At 42.0% G+C, this 22934-nt stretch overlaps 1 protein-coding gene across 1 annotated transcript in view; it reads left to right on the top strand.

Moving 5' to 3' along the window:
* The window catches only part of LOC134347771 (T-box transcription factor TBX19-like), a 29604-nt gene extending 8534 nt beyond the window's left edge, over nt 1-21070 (top strand). The window contains exons 3-8 of the mRNA XM_063050175.1: nt 3836-3970; nt 7809-7870; nt 9725-9786; nt 16494-16682; nt 18465-18594; nt 20827-21070. Of these exons, the coding sequence (XP_062906245.1) occupies nt 3836-3970; nt 7809-7870; nt 9725-9786; nt 16494-16682; nt 18465-18594; nt 20827-21070 (822 nt within the window). The remainder of the gene's footprint in view (nt 1-3835; nt 3971-7808; nt 7871-9724; nt 9787-16493; nt 16683-18464; nt 18595-20826) is intronic.
* Nucleotides 21071-22934: the final 1864 nt, after the last annotated feature.

Here is a 22934-nt window from a genome sequence, read left to right as displayed (position 1 = left end):
TTTTTCCTCATCTCGATCCTAAAAGGCTTCCCCATTATCCTTAAACTGTGACCCCTCGTTCTGGACTTCCCCAACATCGGGAACAATCTTCCTGCACCTGGCCTGTCCAATCCCTTTAGAATTTTATACGTTTCAATAAGATCTCCCCTCAATCTTCTAAATTCCAACGAGTGCAAGCCTAGTCGATCCAGTCTTTCATCATGTGAAAGCCCTGCCATCCCAGGAATCAATCTGGTGAACCTCCTTTGTACTCCCTCTATGGCAAGGATGTCTTTCCTCAGATTAGGGGACCAAAACTGCACACAATACTCCAGGTGTGGTCTCACCAAGGCCTTGTACAACTGCAGTAGTACCTCCCTGCTCCTGTACTTGAATTCTCTTGCTATGAATGCCAGCATACCATTCGCCTTTTTCACCGCCTGCTGTACCTGCACGCCCACTTTCAATGACTGGTGTACAATGACACTCAGGTCTGGTTCCTGGTTCTGGTTCCCTTTGAATCATCTCTGCTGTAATAGGGAGAATACATTAAGAGGAGTCCCCTCTTTGGTAAATTTTTCAGGTATTTCCTTTTCCAAGGGTAAATGGGACAATTCATCAGCATTTCTATGATTAGTTGTCTTCATGAATTCCATCTTGTAATTGTTTCCTCCAAGAAACAGAGCCCATCTCTGCACTTGTGCTACTGCTATTAGTGGACCACCCTTCTGTGGGTTGAAAATGGACTCTAGTGGTTGATGATCAGTAATGAGGGTAAACTTTCTCCGATGCAGGTACTGGTTGAAACACTTTACACCTCAAACCAGGCTCCAGGCCTCTGTCAATCTGCACATAATTTTTCTCTGAAGTGGTTAGGAAACGTGATGCAAGGGCTATGGGGCACTCACCTCCATCACTCATCACATGTGACATAGCTGCCCCTATACCATAAGGCGAGCTTCCCAGACAAGCTTCAATGTACAATGTGGATCATAATGTGTGAGTACAGTGTCTGATGTTACCATTTCCTTTGCCTTTTGGAAAGCCACCCCACACTGCGTTGTCATGTGGCATTTCTTCCCAATCTGTAGTAACGCGCTCAAGAGGAAGAATATAGTAGCCAGGTTTGACGGAACTTGTCATAGTAATTGACAATCCTAAAATGGACCACAATCGTGACGTGTCCTTTTGCCTCGGGGTAGCCACCACTGCTTGAATTTTCTCAGCACACTTGTGTAATCCTTGTACATCAATGCTGTGACCACAGTAAGTGATACTTGGTTTAAAGAATTCACACTTGTTGCATTGTGCTTGAGCCCATAATCTTCTAATCTTTTTAACTCTGTGTTAAGATTTTGGAGCTGTTCCTTGTCATCCTCACTGATAACCATGATCTTATCCAGGTAACACTGAACGCCTGGGCAGCCTTGCAGCTCCTGGTCCATAGCTTTTTGCCAGCCTGCAAGTACAGATGCTGCTCCAAAAATAAGCCGATTATAGTGATAATTATAGATATAAATGAGTGAGAAATCTTTGGAGTTTTCTTCCATCTCTATCTGTAGGTGGGCCTCAGCTAAGTCCACTTTGCTGAAGCGGTTTCCTCCAGAAAGGTTTGCAAAGATGACCTTTATCCTGGGCAGACAGTATTGACCTACTTTCAGTACTGGGTTATAGTTACCTTAAAATCACCAAGATCCTGACAGCCCCATTCATCTTGGCTACTCGGACCACTGGTATTTTCCATGGGCTCCACTCAACCTTGGAACGAATTCCTTCAGTCTCCATGTGAGCTAGCTCACTGGCTACTTTATCACAGATGGTATACAGAACCAGACAGCTTTGTAAACTAGGGTGTTGCTTTCTCATTTAGCACTATTTTATCCTTTTTGTGTTTGAGTCCTTAAACTGCTGTGGCATCATCCAATATCTTTATTAATTCACTTTCAGTCGACTCTATTGCAGGGGACGTGGCATGCAAATGCTGGATGGATCTCCAATCAAGTTCTGGTTGTCTCAGCCACTCTCAACCCCACAATGCTGGCCCTCCTCCTTTTACCACCTACAAGCCCAATGTGGCTAGTTGTTTGTTGTATTTCGCTGTTACTCTTTGTATTTGTCCTACTTTGTTGTATTTTCTGGAAGTTTCACCTTTAAATCTTCTTTGGTCTGGCGTATGTGAGCCTGCGTCACAGCTGCTGCACAATTTGTTTGGCCAGGCAGTTTTCTGTTAAGGCGTTGCAATTTTGTTCACACGTTAATTTCTGACTGCAATTAAATTGTGTCTCTGGCTGCTGTTTCTATTGATACAGCAATTTCAGCTGCTCTTTTAAATGGAGTTGTACTTCAGTCGGGACCTGTTTTTAAATGCTTTCCTGTAAGATTCCAAAAAAAACTAACAATTTCTCAGTGCATCATTAAGCTCATCATTGAACTGACATTGTTTGGACTATTTTTTCAGTTCGGCCAATGAATGGACTCCCCTTCCTTTTGGTTCTATTTATGAAACCTAAAGTATTCTGTGGTCTACATTGGTTTTGGTTCTAAATGTTCCTGCATTATGCTCATGATATAAGCAAAGCTCATTTCAGCTGGCGTGGTTGGAGCAATCAAACTTCTAAGTGTGTTTTCCCACCTATTGCACTCAGTCACACTGGCACTTGCTTTTCATTGGCAATTTAATTTGCTTCAAACTATTGCTCAATTCATTCGGTATACATCATCTGTTGTGCAATCAAATGCATCTATCTTTTTGAGCCAGCCATTTCTGCTCTTTTTAAAATAAAATTTGAATATTATCACTTGCTACTCATTTATGAACAGATTTCATTTTATCTCTGCCTTTATAAAAAAAACACTTGATCATCTCTGTCTCCTTCCAAAGAAATGTGCTGCGCTTCTAAAAACTCTAACATCTCTCTTCTTGTGAAGAAAAACATGTTGCATTTGAACAGGAGGTAGTTAACTCAGTTTGTTTTAGACTTGTTCATCACCACTATTGATTTGCAGCTCCAGAAATTTTATGAAAGGGAAACATGGTTGTCAGGAAATGGATCTATTTTCTCTTCAGTGGGGCCTTACATATGATGTGGTGGTATACTGACCTATGCCATTCATGCAATTTTTACATATAACTCGTAATGAATTGTGTAAACAAATAATACTTAATCAAACATTATATTTACAATATTACTCAAATGTTATGGAAATGTTAAATACACTACAGAATTAGGAAGAGGTTTTGTGGTTATAAGACAGTGTGTTGTTGTGAGAAGAGGGAATCAGATCCATAATTCACAAGCACTTAAAATTGTGAAGAATTTTGGTACGTTTTGGGGGTGTAAATGCAAGCCTGCCTATTGATATTTGAAATGTGCATCACTGTTGCAGAAAACAGCCAGGATCTTTTGTTTTTGTGAGTGTGCTTGATTGATGGCCCTTGGGATATTAGCATCTTTGATACTGGGGTTACTGAGTGAGGAATCTGGTAACAAGACTGCTGAAAATCTGTTGCTTGGTTTCTTAATTATAACCAAATACAAGAAGTACAGCAATTGCACTTAAAGGCCCATCGTGGTGAGTACAAGTGGCAAAGAGATTTTATTGGTTTAGAAATTTGTCATTTTTGGTGGTCATTTTAAAAAAATAAGCACACGTCACTTGATATTGGTCCTGATAACATACTTATTCCTCATTCATAGCAAAAATGAGGGGCAGCTTTTACTTTGTATACATGAATTGGGAAGTTTGTATCATCAGCCAGTGCAGCTAGATCATTCCAGTTGTGATTTTACTTCATTGATAAACTCCATCCATGTGGTTTGCACTTAATTTTTATGTCGTTTTCATTATTTTTCAGGTGATTTTAAATTCTCTGCATAAGTACAAGCCCCAAGTTCATATAGTGCGTGTTGGAGGCCCTCACAGAATGATTTCTAATCACACTTTCCCTGAAACTCAGTTCATTGCTGTGACTGCATACCAGAATGAAGAGGTCAGTACAGTTATTGTTGCAATGCCAACTTGTATTGAACTTCTCTCAATTACTTTAATAAATTGTATTTAAACAATTTTTATCAAATGTTTTTAAATGTTTCCTTGCTTAAAATGGGTATTGTTTCACTTGCTGCCTGTTAGCGTTTAGGGCAGCATTGAAGGTCTTCCATCTCTGGTGGTGTTCAGGGCTTCATTCACATCAGTAGCTTCCTCTGTCAGTCATGCAAGTCCCAGCTGGAGACTCAGGAATACAGCTGCACTCAGATGTAGAAGGATTCTTCGTTGCTGTTTTACCAGTCAGGGTCGTTGGTCCTGAGCTGAACCCCCGAACCTGGAGGACTAGTGGATCATTCTTAGTCTGTCCTCTACCCTTTGACCTGTTTGGCATGGGTGACCCTACCAAAAGCCAAAGCATGAAACCCTGAATCCAGCCAGCATAGCTCTCCCGGTCTTTGAGGCATGCAAGCCTCCAAACCTAATGACAAGGCTGTGGTCCTCTTGGAGGGATATCTTTTAAACAATAACTGTAAAAGCTAGATAAATAGTGCAATTGTTTTCCCTTGAGTCAGGAATTCCAGGTTATAAAACTCATTTAAAAATCAATGTGGATTTGATGGTACAGGTCGACCTTCGCTAATCCGACTACCTGTAATCCGGTTCCTTCAATAATCCAGCACTGATTATGCTTAATGTGAACCTTCTGTCATTTGGCATTTTCACTAATCCGGCACTCCTCAGGTCCCAGTGGTGCCGGATTAGAGAAGGCCGACTTGTATTGGGGCAGGTTAGTGCTAAAATGCCACTGCTTGGTGAAATACAAATTCTAAAAGAAATAGAGTAGAGTCAAACTCTAAACTTCTAAACTGTATGGAGTGTTGGCACCTGGCTCACCAGGTGATGTATCTGGCATTCACAAGGGTGGTATGGTTAGCATAATGCTATTACACTGCCAGTGATCCCGGTTCAATTCCCACCACCGCCCGTAAGAAGTTTGTACGCTCTCCCTGTGACTGCGTGGGTTTCCTCTGAGTGCTCTGGTTTCCTCCCACATGCCTATGGATGAGCAGGTTAATTGGTCACGGGTGTAATTGGGCAGCACAGGCTTGTGGGGCTGGAAGGGCCTGTTGTCGTGGTGTCTCTAAACCAAACAGTCCACTCATGACGGCCTTGGTGCCTGGCTCCTTTAATCTTGCCATTAAATTTAAAAGGGCCTTGTACAACATGCTCCCTTTAAATTGACTGGGGTCGCTGGAAAAATTCATTGTCTTATTGTGAAACATTGACGGAGAAAGTGAGTTGTGCATGTTTCAGCATCAATAAGATATCAGATAGTCTGCAACATTCTGCTAACCCAGCACCCATCTAGCTATGATCTGCGCAAAGTTATCAAGGCTGTGAAACAACGATACAGGGACAAGATTGAGTCAAGATTCACAACCAATAGCACACATGACTTGTGCCGAAGGTTGCATACCATCGCAGACTTCAAAGCAAAACGTTGTGCTGCCGCCAACATCGCGGCCTCTCTCCCCGATGACCTCGATCAGTTCGATGTTGCTAAATCTGAGCCTCCGAGGAAAGCCACCGCTGTAATCTGCAACCTGGTCATCTCTGAGGCCCACAGATGTTTCCAGCAAGTGGACAGTCGCAAGGCTGCAGGACCGGACGGCATCCCAGAGCGAGTACTCAGAATGTGCTTAGCACAACCAGCAGGTTTTTACTGACATTTTTAATCTCTCCCTCTCCCAGTGTAGAGTGCCTCCTGCTTCTTATCCACCATTGTCCTTGTACCAAAAAAGACCATGGTAACATGTCTGAACGACTGGCCTCCTGTCGCACTCACCTCAATAATAAGCAAATGCTTTGAGATGCTGGTCAAGGATTACATCTGCAGCTTGCTACCACCCAAACTGGACCCTGTACAGTTTGCCTACCAACACAACCGATCGACAGATGACGCAATAGCCACAGCTCTACATACCGTCCTTGCACATCTGGAGAAGAGGGATGCTTATGTGAGAATGCTGTTCTTGGACTACAGTTCAGCATTCAACACCATAGTTCCATCCAGGCTCGACAAGAAGCCCAGAGACCTTGGCCTTGACCCTGCCTTGTGCAGCTGGATCCTACACTTCCTGTCAGATCGCAAGTGGTGGTAAGAATGGGTTCCCTCACCTCCCCCCCCAATGACTCTCAATACAGGAGCCCCTCAGGGCTGTGTACTAACTCCCCTCCTTTACACCCTGTACACCCATGACTGTATCGCCACCCACAGCTCCAATCTGCTAATTAAATTTACCGACGGCACTACATTGATAGACCTTGTCTCAAACAATAACGAGGTGGCCTACAGGGAAGAAGTCATCTCTCTGACACAGTGGTGTCAAGAAATAATCTCTCCCTCTTTGTAACAAAAACAAAGGAGCTGGTTGTGGGTTACAGGAGGACTGGAGACCGGCTATCCCCTGTTGACATCAATGGATCTGGGGTTGAGAGGGTGAACAGCTTTAAGTTCCTCGGCATAAACATCACTGAGATTCTCACGTGGTCTGTACAACAGTGCCTTTTTCATCTCAGACGGTTGGGGAAGTTTGGTATGGGGGCCCCCAAATCCTAGGAACTTTCTACAGGGACACACTTGAGAGCATCCTGACTGGCTGCATCAGTATGGTGCAGTATGGTTCCTAGTATGGGAACTGTACTTCCCTCAATCGCAGAGGGTGGTGTGGACAGCCCAGCACATCTGTAGTGGTGAACTTCCCATGATTCAGGACATTTGCAAGGACAGGTGTGAAGCAAAAAAAAAAAAAGAGCCCATGGGATCATTGGGAACCCGCGTCACCCCAACTGCAATCTATTCCGCAGCATAAAAGCCAGGACCAACATGCTCTGGGACAGATTCTTCCACCAGGCCATCAGACTCGCACTGATTTGAGTGTACTCTGAAACATTGACTGTTCTACTTATTATAAATTACTATGATTGCACATTTAGACGGAGATGTAATGTAAAGATTTTTACTCCTTGTGTATGCGAAGGATGTAAGAAATAAAGTCAATTCAATTCCAGGACCTGAGCTTGGTGGATTAAAGGAGTTTAAATATATTATTGCAGCTGTTTCTTCCTGCAGGTGGTACTTACATTGTCTTCCTTCTGAATTATGCTGCTTTTCCAGTTGGCCAATAAGCAAGCCATTTTTTATTCCTGATTGGCTTACTGGTAGTCTGCCAGAACTTAAAAATGCTATGAGTGCAAGATTCTTCTCTCCATCGATATAGAACTGTACAACACATGAACAGACCCATGCTGTTGTGCGAAACTAATGAACTAATTACACCAAATTAAACTAGACCCTTTTGTCTGTGCATGGTCCGTATCCATCCATTCTCTGCATTTTCATGTGCCTATCTGAGCACTAGCTTGGGCAGAAAAATGGCCTAGGGATGGTGGAATTGTCACTTCCGCCCTGGTGGTGTATTAGTAACTACCGTTAGAGTTCCCTTTACTGGCTTGGCATGGACATAGTATATAATTTTTCAATGTGTCTCACTTTTTCAAAATTGAGTTGCAACTTCACAACGTTACCTGCTAGAAGTGGGAAATGTAAAACCGCCACAACTTTCAAAAGGGATTCAAAGCACATTTATTATCAAAAATGTATAAATTTTACACCTTGGAATTTGTCTGCTTACAGGCAGCTGCAAATTCGCTGTTTCAACAGCCTTGTAGGGAAAATGGCCTGCTTCTTGGGTTAGTTTTGACATTTAGTTGGATTTTGCTGTCTAGATAATTATCTAATTGCATTACAGTATCTATTGTGCATAATTATTTTTAAGGTTACAGCACTGAAGATTAAGAATAATCCCTTCGCCAAAGCATTCCTAGATTCTAAAGAAAGGTAAGGCAATGGCTTGCAACAGAACGGCAAGTTACTCTGCTGATTGATTTAAGTTGCTTCTTCATTACTGTAGTTATGAAATTAGTTGCATTTTTTTTTTGCACTTGGCATGCTAGTCAAAGTGACCAGAAGCAGTGATTTTAAACCCTTCAAGTGTAGCTACTGAGGGCCTGAATTAAAGAAATTTAAAAAAAAATGTAAATCTAAGTATAGGTAAAGAAGACATCCATTAGCAGCTCGGGAAATGCCAATGTAGGTATGGGCATTTTTGCATACATTTCTATTTTATTTTATTGCATGGCATATTCTACAATTCATTACATGCAGTTGTATAATGTGTTTGGTAACCTTATGCAGTTGTGTAATGTGTCTGATAATTCATCTTTCTCCCCTTTAACTGTAAACCAGTGTATCCGATTCCTCCTGTTCTCATACTGACGATCATTTTGCTGTCTTGGTTTACATTGCTTTTTGTCTCCCCGATGAATTGTTTTGTCATTGTCACGTGCACTAAGGTACAGTGAAAAGCTTGCCTTGTATGCTGTTCTTGCAGATCAAATCATTACACAGTGCATTGAGGTAGTACAAGGTAAAACAACAACAGAATGCAGAATAAAGTGTAACAGCTACAGAGAAAGTGCCATACACGTAGACAATGTGTCAGATCATTGCATAATTTAGTTAATTTTACTAAGTTTTGCAAGAGTCCTAGGTCATGACTGATTTTACTTTGCCCTGATGGGTTCAGGCCAGACTCATGTACCAATATGCAGTGAAAAGCTTGTCTTGCATGCTGATTATGCAGATCAAATTATTATACAATATATTAAGATTGAACTAGGTAAAACAATAACAATGCAGAACAAATGTGAAAGCTATAGAGAAAATGCAGTGTAGTTTTACATACCATTTGCACTTGTTTTGCGTTAATGAGATTGACCCTTGAACTTGCAATGAGATGCACTGAGTTCAAGGGTCCATCTTATCTTCCAAGAGGTCCATTCAAGTGTCTGATGATAGAGGGATGGAAGCTTTCCTTGAGTCTGGTGGTACGTGCTTTCAGACTTTTGTTCTTTCTGCACAGTGGGAGAGGGGAGAAGAGAGAATGTGTGGGGTGAGTGGGGTCTTTGATTATGCTGGTTGCTTTACTGAGGTAATGAGTAGGCAGAGTCAATGGAGTCAATGCATTAAACCCACAAGGATGTTGAGTGTAATGTGATGTTGGCCCTGCTGAATGGTTTTTCTCAGGAGCACGAGCCCAGGAAGAAAAATTACCCGTGGACGGTAGAACTGGTAATTTCATCCTTTAGCTTCCTCTAGAGCAGGGGCTCGCAACCTTTCTTTTTGTGCCAGGGACCAATAACACTAAGCAAAGGGTCTGCGGACCCCACCTTGGGAACCTCTGCTTTAGAGAGACCCCCTTACTGGCTTGGCTTGGAGATAGTACACATTTGCAAAGTGCTTCAGTTTTGTTGTAAATAATCAAGAACCTCACAATCTCTTGTGCCAGAAGTCGAGAGTAATACCCATCTTACAGCTTTTCTGTAAATATAATTGCACCTCGGATCAAAATTCTTCAGGATAATCAGAGGCAACTTGAGGTCCAGCAACCTGAGAAATATACTGTACTGCAAATTAAATAATTAAGCCATCTAAGAATAAGTAAAAGGGAACACCTTCACGCACATTTGGGAAACTTTTAGTTAAGAAGAATTATTAATACAGCATGTGCCGCTCGCTGCCTTTCACATAGACCCAATAAATGGTATTTAAATTTAGAAAAAAACAACTTTATAATTTAGTTGCTCAATTCCCTCATTTAGCATGATGTTATCTTTACTTGTGCTCTTACAGAGTCAGTTATAAGGAGAGTTCAGATGACATTCCTGGAAATCATCACTTGAGTTACTCTCACAGTAAGTCATAACTTTGTATAGAATGAAAGGTTCTTGGTTCTGGAGGATGAATAATGGGAAGACCTGAGATCAGTCTGCAAGCATGTATCCTGTTTGTTGAAGAAAAAAAAGCTAGCTAGACTTTTGTGCAAGTGGACCTCACTAGTATTTGAAGTGCATATTATTCCAATATACATTTTTTTTACTGAGAAAATTATCCGGTTTTATCCTGGGAGAACATTATCCCAATTATTTACAATAATCACTGATTAAAGAATTAACTTCACTTTCAACATTTTTCTCCTTCGGTTGAATATTTTCTTCTTTTTCCCCGTAGATGCTGTGTGAAGGTTTTTAATGACAAGTTTTAATTGCCATTATAGTTAAAACTGAAACCACATCAAGAAGTTTAATGTGGACTGTGGTAACTATTTCCTTGAAAAAGGCACACTCGACAACTTCATGCCCAAAGAAACAACTTTATCTTGAACGTCAAAACCGATAGGTATATACAGAGGCTTTTACAACCCGTACGGCATGGCAGGAACACTATATACAAAGCACACCGGAAGTAAAAAAAAACGAACGGAAGTAAAACCACACCCCCCTGCCAGAATCCTAATTAGTATTAACTTACCTTTAATAATGCTCACATTACAACACTTCTCCCCCTTTAAAATCCAACATTCCCCAAATGTAAAAACTAGGAAATAAAAACAGTGGTGTTATTAACTTGCGTACCCCTGAAAACTTATACTAGTATCTCAGCAACAGTTTAGCAATACAAAACATCTGGGAAACACAACAGATTCAACATTCAATCTAACAACAACAACAAAAAAACTGTCCCGTCAAAGATTCAGTCTGTCAGGAGGTTTATGAGTGCGCTGTGATCTGCGCACTACCCCCGGTGACCCAGCAGGCACCACTGGTGATGGAGTTTTGGGTGGATCTGGTTTTGGGGGCATGAGAGGGGTCCGTGTGTCTACATGAGAATGTCCATCCTCTTCAGGGGACCCCGACCCCTCTGCCAGCGTCTCTCCCATTGGCAAAGTCACTGGTGGACATGCTTCCACAGTAGTCTGTTTCACTTTTGCCTTCATGTCCGGACGCAGCAGGTCCAATCTTGACTTGGGCCTATGCCCCATCAGCATCTCTGCTGGAGTGTGGGCGGTCGTAGTCTGTGGCGTGAGGCGGTATTTAAACAGGAAACATGAAAGCCGAATGCTAAGAGAGTCCCCTGTCATCCACTTCAGGCCTTCCTTCACTGTCTGAACAGCCCGCTCAGCCAAACCATTGGAGGCTGGGTGGAAAGGGGCTGTCCTAATGTGATGAATGCCACTCTGCTGCATGAACTCACTGAACGGTTCACTGGTGAACGTCAGGCCATTATCAGTGACCAGAGTGTCAGGCAACCTGTGGACTGCAAACACTTGCCTGAGTTTGTCTATGGTTGAGGGGGCTGTGATGTTGCTCATGATGTGAGCTTCGATCTATTTAGAACGTGCATCTACCATTACAAGAAACATCTGCTCCATAAAAGGGCCAGCAAAGTCCAAATGTAGCCTGGACCAGAGGTGGTCTGGCCACTCCCATGGGTGCAAAGGAGCTGGTGGTGGCATATTCTGATTAGTCTGACATTGCGTGCATGATTTTACCTTGTTCTCCAGATCCTGATGCATTCTTGGCCACCAGACGTAGGATCTTGCGAGGCTTTTCATTCGAGACACTCCTGGGTGAGCCTCATGAATTTCCTCCACAATCTGTGAACAGCCAGGGGGAGGCACAATGACCCTCGCCCTCCAGAAAATGCAGCCAATCCTGCAGACTGATTTCTGTCTTGTGTTTGGCATAAGGCCTCAGTTCCTCTCTTTCCACGACTCTGGGCCAACCTTGTAAAAGAAAAGTCTTGACTTGGGACAGGACTGGGTCCTTCTCTGTCCACTGCTTGATCTGGGTCACCTTTACAGGTGTCTCTGACAGCCTCTCCAATGAAAACACAGTCTCTGGAGGCACATGTATAGTAACAGGTGTCTCAGGTAAAGGTAGTCAACTCAGTGCATTGGCGTTTGCATTGTTCCCACCTGCTCTGTACACTATAGTGTACCGGTAGGCTGACAATGCAAGAGCCCAACGCTGTATCCTGGCTGAGGCTAGCGGTGGGATGCATCTAGTCTCACTGAACAGGCTCATCAGTGGTTTATGGTCCGTATAAATTGTAAATACACATCCATAAAGGTACTGATGAAAGCGTTTGACCGCAAAAACAATGGCCAGACCTTCTTTGTTGAGCTGTGAATATCCCTTCTCAGCAGCTATTAGGGTACGTGAAGCAAAACCAATAGGCTTCTCTGAGTGGTCCTCCATTACATTGGAGAGAACTGCCCCAACTCCATAGGGCGAGGCATCACATGCAAGGGTGATCTCCTTGTCTGGGTCATAGTGAACAAGCAGCTTCACTGAGTGGAGAAGTTCTTTCACTTCCTTGAAGGCTTTCTCCTGCTCTTCACCCCATTGCCACTTAGTGTCATTGTGAAGCAGCTTATACAGTGGTGTCAAAACCCTTGAGAGGTCAGGAAGAAACTTACCATAATAATTCACCATGCCCAAAAATGATCTGAGTTCCGTGACAGTCTTAGGGCTTGGGGCCTCCTTAATAGCTCTCACTTTGTCCTCCACACGGCAAAGCCCCTCAGCTGTGATCTTGTGTACCAGGTAAGTCACACTTGATGCCAGGAACACACATTTTCCGCGTTTCAACCGCAGCCCTGCGTCTGACGGCCTCTTAGGCACCCGTTCTAAATTAGCCTGATTCTCCACCTCTGTAGCCCCTGTGATCAAAATATCATTAAGGTACACTGCTATGTGTGGAATCCCCTGCAGCAAAGGGGATTCCTTTGGAAAATGGCAGGGCTGGATGCCACTCCAAACACCAAGCAATTGTACTTGAATAATCCCTTGTGCGTATTAATTGTGATGTACTCCTTGGAATCCTCGTCGAGCAGCAGCTGTTGGTAGGCATGGCTCATGTCCGGCTTTGTGAACAGCTTACCCCCTGACAGGGTCGCAGACAGGTCATCCACCTGTAGCAATGGGTACTCCTCCAGCCTAGAGACCTGATTCACCGTAAGGTTATAATCCCCACATATCCTCACTGTTTTGTCTGCCTTTGAAACTGGAACAATGGGAGCCGCCCACCTTGAAAACTGGACGGGCTCAATAAAGCCCAGCCCCTGTAAACGTTCCAGCTCCTCCTCGACTTTGCCTTTCATGACATAGGGCACCGACCTGGGCTTAAAAAAACGTGGTGTAGCCTCAGGATCGACATGGAGTTTCACTATCACACCCTTCAGTGTTCCCAGCTCGTCCCTGAAAACGTCACTGTACCACTGCAGAACGTCCTCCGTCGTGTGTGCATACTTAATTTCATGCTAGTTTAGCCAGATTTTGCGTAGCCAATCGCGACCCAAAAGACTGGGCCCCCTGCCGTTAGCTATCACTAGCCTGGCTTCAGCCTTCTGACCCCCAGCTGAAATATCCACATATAACACCCCTAAATGAGGTATGGGCTGCCCCGTATAGGTCCTGAGTTTGAGCTTTGACAGCCTAATGGGAGGCAGGCTGGACCCCCGTGTCCTTCTGTAGGTCTCCTCACTAATGACCGATGCAGTAGCCCCTGAATCAATCTCAAACTTAATGTCCTTTCCCCGACAGTGATTGTGGCATAACATGGTTCAGGCGGTTCCTCATCTGTTTCCACGCCAAACATATAGGCACACGCTGCCTCTTCATCTGCTTCTTCTAGATGGTGTGTGGCTGCCTGAGCCTGTAGAGCCCCGCCCAGGATTAATCTTACCCTTTGAACTTCTGCACTTTTTAGCTAAATGTCCCTTTTTGCTACAAGCATGGCAGACAGTGTCTTTGAATTTGCAATCATTTGCATAGCACGTCTCTCCACACTGGAAACATTCCACCCGCTTTGCCTGTTTACCAGTCTCCCTCCTGACTTGGTGCACTGCCACCGACTGCGATCACCATGTCCTTTCCGGATATCCTTGACATTATTAGCAGCCATCCCCATGCCTTGGGCAATCTCTAAGGCTTTCTTGAAAGTCAACGGTGGGGTTTCCCCTAACAGGCAGTGTTGTATGCCATCATTATCAATGCCACATACCAATCTGTCCCAGAGCATGTCTTCTGACACCGCTCCGAAATCTCAATGCTCCGACAGCTGCCAAAGCTCGGCCACAGACTGACCTGGCTTCCTGAAACGGCTGTGAAACTTACACCGTTGGACTATCACAGAAGGTTTTAGATTGTAGTGGTTCCCCACGAGCTTTTCCAGTTCGTCATATGGAATGGCCCCCAGTTTCCGTGGTGTGGCTGAATTCCTTATTAGTTTGTAAGTCTTTGCCCCACACACACTCAGGAGAATAGAGCGCTTCTTAGCCTCCTCCTCAGTAATTCCATTAGCACAGAAGAAGTGTCCCAACCTTTCCTCATACTCCGGCCAGTCCTCCATTACTTCCACAAATTCACCGATAGTCCCAAACATAGCCATCTGAACATGAGGCCCCTTATCGATGCTGCTGCTCCTGTTTGAAACGTGCCGACACGTCCACAAAACCAGTTCACCTCGTCGCCAAAAATATGTGGTAACTTCTACCTTGAAAAAGGCACACTCAACAACTTCATACCCAAAGAAACAACTTTATCTCGAACGTCAAAACAACTATGTATATACAGAGGCTTTCACAGCCCGTACGGCATGGCACCGGAAGTAAAAAGAACTGAAGTAAAGCCCCCCATTGTCCTAATTAGCATTAACTTATTTTTAATAATGCTGACATTACAACATGGACAATAAAGCATGGCAATCAACCAGAGGTGAATTGAAAGTAACTGCTCCTGGAATAGAGGGGGCATTTGACTATGGCCTCAAGGAGCCCTGTCAAAATTGGAGTCAATGGGAATTGATGGAAGAAGGAACTCTCTGCTGGTTGGAATCAAACCTAGCACAAAGGCTGTGGTAGCTGGAGGTTAATCATCTCAACCAGAGGGCATCTCTGCAGGGTGTCCTGGTGTCAACCATCAACTACTTCATCAATGACCTTTCATCAGTTGTAAGAAGGAGGGATATTTGCTGACGATTGAACTACATTCACCATATTAATATTGTAAAGTATTAACTTGAGCTTTAAATTTCAAAGATGCATAAATAATATTGTAGGATTTTTGAAGGTGTAGAAGTGTGCCGTGTGTTAAGAATCACAGAATTCTGGAAACAAGGGTGTGATGACAGATGAGGAAAAGGTACCAGCAGGCTGTTCAAACATCTGCTGAACCTCCTTCTGGTTTGTAATGGCTGAATGGTTACCCACAGGCCATTTCTCCCTGCATTCAGTTTAAGGTTCTAATGTAGTTAAGAGTTTAAAGGATTTGTACAGTGACTCTATATGATTTGATTAGTTCTGCTTATTGCTCAGAATACAAAAAGAGTCAAACTGGAAAATGCTTGGCACGTAGAAGTTTGGCAGCATTTGTGGGTAGAGGATGAGAATTAATGTCTCAGCTTGATGAACCTTCATCAGAATGAGACACTTGTCAACTGGAACTTAGTGACAGGGGACTTGATTGAAATGTAGCATCCTGAGTGATGTTGATAGTGTGGATGTGGAGAGTGATTTTCTTTCTTTCCCCCAGTAAATTAACTTGGAATGGGGTTGCCATTTAAAACTAAGGGTGGCCCATTTAAGACAAATGGGACTTTTTTTTTCTCTCAAAGGCAGATGAATCCTTCAAACTCTTTTCCTTGATAACTGGTGGAAACTGAGTCTTTGAATATTTTTAAGGTAGAGGCAGGTTTATGATTTAAAAATACTGGTTAAAAGAATGCCAGAGGTAGGTGGGAATGTAGAGATGTGGTTACATTCTGATTGACTATGATCTTCTAAATAGCAGCACAGGCTTAATTGACTAGAACTGGCTACTGCCGCTCTTTTTTTCTATTCCTTGTTCTTCAGATTTGTACTTGTGTGTGATTTAATTAGATAAAATAACTTGTATCTCAAAGTCGTCAACGTTAATTTTTAAGGTAACATTTTTAAGCCATTATTACTTTGTGCTTGTATTTCTAATTCAGCATCTTGCCACTAATATTGGCAACCTCTGAGATATTAGAAAATGTGAATCATTTATTAAATCCCCTAAATGAAGTTTGTTTTCATAACTTTCATATTCTGAAACTACCAAATTTTAATCTTGACATATGATCTGTAATATTTGATTTGCTGGCTATTAAGAAAATGTCAATGCTGATTGATTGGAGTATATAAATGTTATGGCTAATGTATAAGGGAGCATCTTTTAAGGTGATTGGAATAGAGAATCGGGAGTGGGGGATGTCAGAGGTAAGGATCTCAGTGTGGTAGATGTACGCAGTCCTACCAGGGTTAGTAGTAGAGGCAAATAGGTTAAGGGCATTTAAGAAAGGCACATGGATGATGGACAAATGAAGGGCAATGTAGGAGGGAAGAGTTAGATTGACCTTGGAGTAGGTTAAATGTTTGGCAGAGCACTGTCAACCAAAAGGTCTGTGTTGTCATGTTCTATACATGGCCCAGATATTTGAAATTCTCTTGTCGGTGAGGCGTTTCACACAATAAGTCAATAAATTCTGGTAGTTATTTTCCATAATTTTGAATTATTACTGATTTTATTCTCTCCAGTAAGCAGCTGGTTGATACCTAATGGTGAGACTATTTGTATCCCAGCAAATCCAAGTTATCAGTACCATTCTGCCTTACCACTTCCAAGTGGTGCCCACACACTCCACAACAGTGAACGGTACAGCTCGCGTTGCAGCCACCTTGCCACTCCATATCCAACGTCATATGTACATAGAAATTACTCAGCAGGTAAGCTCTGATTTGTTAAGGTTCCGATTTAGATATTAAGTATATACAGTAAATCAGAATATTTCAAAATGAGTTTTGTATTTCAAGATATATTGGTAATAAAACAAAACGTCCATGACTGATTTAAACATGTTAAAACTTTAACTCCAATCTTTAAATACAGGTCCATAATCCATTGAAAATGGTGTCACAGGTAGATAGAGTCATAAAGAAAGCGTTTGGCACATTGGCCTTCATAAATCAAAGTATTAAGTACTGGAGATGGGATGTTGTGTTGAAGTTGTATAAGAAATCGGTGAGGCCTAATTTGGAGTATTGTGTCTAGTTTTGGTCACCTACCTAAAGGAAATGTATAAATAAGATTGGAAAAAATACAGAAAACTTACAAGGATGTTGTGGAGGACCTGAGCTATAAGGAAAGATTGAATAGGTTTGGACTTTGGAATGTAGAAGATTGAGAGGAGATTTGATGGAAGTTTACAAAATTGAGGGTTATAGATAGAGTAAATGCAAGCAGGCTTTTTCCACTGAGGTTGGGCAGGATTATAACCAGAAGTCATGGGTTAAGAGCGAAAGGTGAAAAGTTTAAGGGGAACATGAGGGGAAATTTCTTCACTCAGGGTTGTGAGTGTGGAATGAGTTGCCAGTGCAAGTGATGCATGAGAGCTCAATTTCAACATTTAAGAGAAGGTTAGATAAATGCAGGGATGGTAGGGGTCTCGAGGGCTCTGGTCCTGGTGCAGGTTGATGGGAGTTGGCAGCTTAAATGGTTCAGCATGGACTTGAAGGGCCAAAGGACCTGTTTCTGAGCTGAATTTTTCTATGACTGTATTCTGATTTTTCACTCCACACATCTCCCACTGCTGAGTATTTCCCTTTTTTATAACATACTGGGAGGACTCTTGCTACATGTGAGGTGAAAAGCTAGTGAGGAGTTCCTAGTTATGGAAAGTGACAATCTCCTGTACTATAGGAAGGATGTGAGTTGGTGCAGAAGAGATTCACAAGCATATTGCTAGAATTGGAGGGATGGAATTAGAGAGGGTGGATAGGCAGCAGGACTGTTTTCCCTGCAGTCAAGAGGGCTTGACAGAGACATCAGAGAGGTTTATAAAATCATGGGGGACATTGATAAGATGAATGGTTAGTCTTTTACCCCAGATGAGGGAGTCTAAAACTAGAGGCAGAGATTTAAGGTGTGAAGGGTAAGATTTGAAGGGGATCTGAGGGACAGATTTTTCCAGAGGGTGGTGAATGGACTACACCATCAGAGGAAGTGGTAGAACTGAGTACAAGTGTACTTTAAAACCCATTTAGACAAGTACATCAAAAGGAAAGGTTTAGAGGGATATGGGCCAAATGCAGGCAAAATAGGACCAGCGCAGCTAGTAAAGTTGCTCAGTATTGTCAAGTAAGGCCAAAGGGCTTGTTTGCATGCTCTATAACTTTATAACTAATGTGTTGATGTAAACCCTAGGGATGATCTATGTGAATAGAAAATGACTTTAATTGTAGACAAAACGTATACTGGAGAAATCTAAATGATTTTTATCATCGTTAGATGACCAGCTTTAATTCTATTTCATAGGTATGTTCTAGAGGATGGAGGCTTGAAAAAGATTCCAGCTTTAACTGAAAGGAATAGGATTTTCTTTTTTCCAAAGTTTAGCATGGAATTTTTCCTCTGAGAATGATTAAGCTAGGTAGTAAGGATTTGTGTTTTTCTTATTTCTTTATAATGCTAAAGTTCTGGTTACTGAACATTATTTTATTTTTAACAAGTGCCCTTTGCAGAAAACACTAACAACTTTCAGGCTTTACCGGGACATGACAATTGGTCAACCTTACCGCCACCTCCACATGCCAACATGTTACCACTGACTCATGCACCTGGAACTGGATCCAATTCCAGGTGAGGAAAACAGGTTGGGAAATCTAGGCAACACACACAAAATGAGTTTTGGGCCCCGAACCGTTGACTGTTTACTCTTCCATAGATGCTGCCTGGCCAACTGAGTTCCTCCAGCGTTTTGTTTGTGTTGCTCGGATTTCTAGCATCCGCAGACTTTCTCTTGCTTGTGATTGGGAAAAGCAGGAATTGCTTGCAATTTTAAATTTTTGAGTGGATGTTGCTCCATTGTGGAAATTCAACTGATCCAAAAACAACTGGCTTGTGACTCCCTACAGTTCCCTAAAAATCATACTATTTTCTGTAGCAAGCCCTTTTAAAAACCATTTGTTTCAACTGCCTAATTCTTCTGCTAAGCCAATCCTTCAGGGTTAAAAGTGACCTGCTTTAATTTGCGTTCACCAGCAACTCTGATGTGTGTTGCTTTAATTTCTGTTTTCTTTTGGGGTTCTGAAGAGTGTCTGGAGACTGAAATTACCTGCTTTCCATCACCTGTTCTTACATCAGATTCAGATTTTTTTCATCACATGTACATCATAAGGTACACAGAAATGTGAAATTTTCAGTACAGCCAATATGTCCAAAAGTGTTGTCACACATTCAGCACCAACATGGCATTCCCACAATGTCAGCAAAACAAGCCCCTTACCTGTGAGCTCTTCAGCTGATTATTTTGCACTCACGTACACCTGGAGAAATTTGTGCTTACTGCCTTCCCTCAAACTTGGACCATAAGATCAGAAGACATTGGAGCAGAATTAGGCCATTCAGCCTGTTGAGTTTATTTTCACTCAAATAGACTCATAGGATCATGGCTGATCCCTGATCCCGGATCCCTCTCAACTCCAGACACCTGCCTTCTTGCCATATCCTTTGATGCCCTGACTGTTAAGAAAGCTATCAACTTCTGTCTTAAATTTACCTGCAGACTTGGCCTCCACTGCAGCCTGTGGCAGAACATTCCACAGATTCATTACTCTCTGGCTTAAAAAAATGTCTCCTTACCTCTGTTCTAAAAGGTTGCCTATCAATTTTGAGACTGTGCCCTCTAGTTCTGAATACCCCCACCATAGGAAACATCCACTCCACCTTATCTAGTCCTTTCAGCATTTAATAGGTTTCAATGAAATCCCCACATTCTTCTAAATTCCAGTGAGTACAGGCACAAAGCTGCCAAATGCTCGTCGTATATTAACCCCTTCAATCCCAGAATCATCCTCATGAACCTCCTCTGGACTTTCTCCAATCACAACACATCCTTTCTGAGATATAGGATCCAAAACTGTTGATAATACTCCAAGTTTGGCCTGATTAGCATCTTATAAAGCTTTTATATTCTATTCCCCTTGAAATAAATGCCAACATTGCATTTCCCTTTACCACAGACTCAACCTGTAAATTAACCTTCTGGGAGTCTTGCACAAGTCCCTCTGCATCTCTGATGTTTGAACCTTCTCCCCATTTATATAATAGTCCTTACTATTGCTCCTTTAACCAAAATGCATTATCATTCATTTCCCAAAACTGTATTCCATCTGCCACTTTTTGTTTTGCTCAATCTTCCAATTTGTTTAGGACCTGCTGCAATTGCACTGCTTCCTCAGCACTACCTACTCCTCCACCTATCTTTGTATGATCCGCAAACTTTGCCACAAAGCCATCAATTCCATTATCCAAATCATTGACATACAATGTGAAAAGTAGCAGTTCCCTGAGGAACACCACTAGTCGCTGGCAGCCAACCAGAAAAGGCTGTCTCTGTTTCCACTCACTGCCCATGCCAGTATCTTTCCTGTAATATCATATCATTTTGTCTTGTTAAGCAGCCTCGTTTGTGGTGCTGCATTAAATGCCATCTGAAAATCCAAGTAAATGACATCCACTGCCTCTCCTTTTCCACCCTGCTTGTTCCTTTCTCGAAGAACTCTATGATTTGTCAGGCAAGATTTCTCTTGACAGAAACCATGCTGACCTTGACTTATTTTATATTTAGCTTCTCCGCCATTCAGGCCAAATATTTTCATGAGTTGATGAGAATATTGCACTTTTTACAGTGAGGGTTTTGAGAACTCCCCTCTTTCACTCCAAACTGAGTAATTGTAGTTGTCTACAATTAATCTAGAAAATGATTTAAAAATGCTTGTTCTGAAATCTTTGATCAAATTACACAATGCATGAATGTTATTTTGTAGTTTTTAAAGTGTTTGATAATAATTGTCTATACATTATTTTCAGCCAGTATACGTGTCATTGGGCCATGGGCAATCGTTCGGTTAGTCCAACTAACCAAATGACCTCAGCTGCTGTAAATCCTCAAAGTTCATTTATTCGAGGGAACCTGAGCTTGTCAACAACTCCTTCATCCTTGGTCGCTGTGACGAGTTCAAGTGGAGCCGCAGTGGAGATGATCAGTGAATCCCCACTAACCAGGCTTGTGGTATCACCTTGGAGCTCAAGTTCATCTCCATCATTCTCATAATTTACTATATGTGATGATTGATTGTTGTTACCATCTCCTTCAGCAACATCAGAATTAACTTTTATCTGCATACTTCTATCTAATTGTGTTTTAGCCTCAAATTTTTAAATGTGAGAAAGGAATATTTGTCATATTGGGTTAGGGTGCCCTCTTTGTTTGGCAATCTCCTCTATCTACCAGTCCCAATTAATCCTAAGCAAAACCTTGAGTAATTCTATGAAATGAAGTGCAGCCAAATTAAATCTTTTCAACTCCATACATTGGTTTTATACTGAAATTGAGGATAATAACTGTTGACAAGTTCAGCAAATAGAATGTTGATCAGTTCAGATTCGGTGGGGTGAAGGCTCTGTTTCCCAGCTGGATGTCTCAATGAGTTCACCTTCCATTTGTAGTGGCCTGTATTTTAACCCCAGAATTCTTTTGCTAATGTTCATCCAGACCCAAATCCCCATTCGGTTGCAATTTTGCATTCCGGTTCAGCTTGCATAACATTTTGTATAGACTTTAGGATTGAATTTCGGGCAAAAATTTCACTTGGTGCAGGTGGATTTGGCAATAGCTGGTTATGCCCACAAAACTAGCCACAGCTCCAAATCAAATGTACTGATGATTGCACACCCATCTATTTGTTTGTTAAGAAAATAATTTTCTATCTTTTGTGGTGAGTTTTAAATTTGTTATTGTCACATGTTCAGAATGAACCAAGGTGTGACAATTACAAAGTAAGTGTAGTACATGCAGACAGGAATGCGCAAGGTTATGACCAGGTAGACTGAAGGCAAGTGTCCATCTTATTAGCAAAAAGTCCATTTGATAATCTTATAACAGTGAAATAGAAATTGTACTTAAGCTTGACAGAACATGCTTTTAGGTTTTTTAGATATTTAGCTTATTAAGAAATTGACTGTTATATACATAAATATTTTTGCAGTTTTCATCGCAGCACTGAAGGTGTCCATCACTGTCAGAGATGCACTCTGATGAAATTTTAAGCTTGAGTCCTGTCCCTTTTCTCTGCTGGACCCAATGGTCTTATTTAATCTATCTGAAGAAGAGCAAAGGAGTTGCCGAGTTGTCTTCATTACTAGTCCCTCAGTCAATATTATACATTACATGGTAGCATGGCAGCTAGTGTAACACTTTAAAGGGCCAACGATCAGGCTTTGTTGTAAGGAGTGTGCATGTTCTTGCTATGACTATGTTGGTTTCCTCTGGGTGTCAATTTCCTATCACACTTCAAAGACATACGGGTTAGTAATTGTTGGTAAATTGTGATCGGGATATGTTGATGCCAGAAATATGCTGACACTTGTGGGCTGCTCCCAGTACATCCTTGGATTGAGTTGACCATTGATGCAAGCAACACATTTCACTATGTTTTGATGTATGTGTGATGAATAAAGCCAATCATTATCTATTTTTTCTCTTTAAAATAGATTATCTGGTCACTGATGTATTTGTTTATAGTACCTTGCTGTATGCATACTGGCTATTATGATTCTTAAATTAAAACAGTGTAAAAGAACTTAAGGCTTTGTTGTTGTGTGAATGAAATCGCTGGGGAGAGTGTTACTGGCAGATACAAAGCAGCTTCTTTATTCAACAAAACAAGGTACAGCAGGCGTCATATGGAGATGCTTTTGGTGGAAAGGTCTGCTGGCCCAAGGTGGGGCTCGATATTTATTTGCTAAACACAAAGGACAATTCCATATTTACAAAGTATAGACAATGCTTCTTTTGAAGCTACATACAAACTTCACACCTTCTAAATCACATCCATCCCACAGGCGCCAGCAGCGTCTGGACTGGGATCTGCAGCTTTTAGGAAATGCATTGTTCCAAATTATATCCACGATACATT

This window comes from Mobula hypostoma, chromosome 6 (genome assembly GCF_963921235.1).
Source record: "Mobula hypostoma chromosome 6, sMobHyp1.1, whole genome shotgun sequence".
Taxonomy (NCBI): Eukaryota; Metazoa; Chordata; class Chondrichthyes; order Myliobatiformes; family Myliobatidae; genus Mobula; species Mobula hypostoma.
Note: the sequence above shows the minus strand (reverse complement) of the source record. Positions and strands in the feature narration are given on the sequence as shown.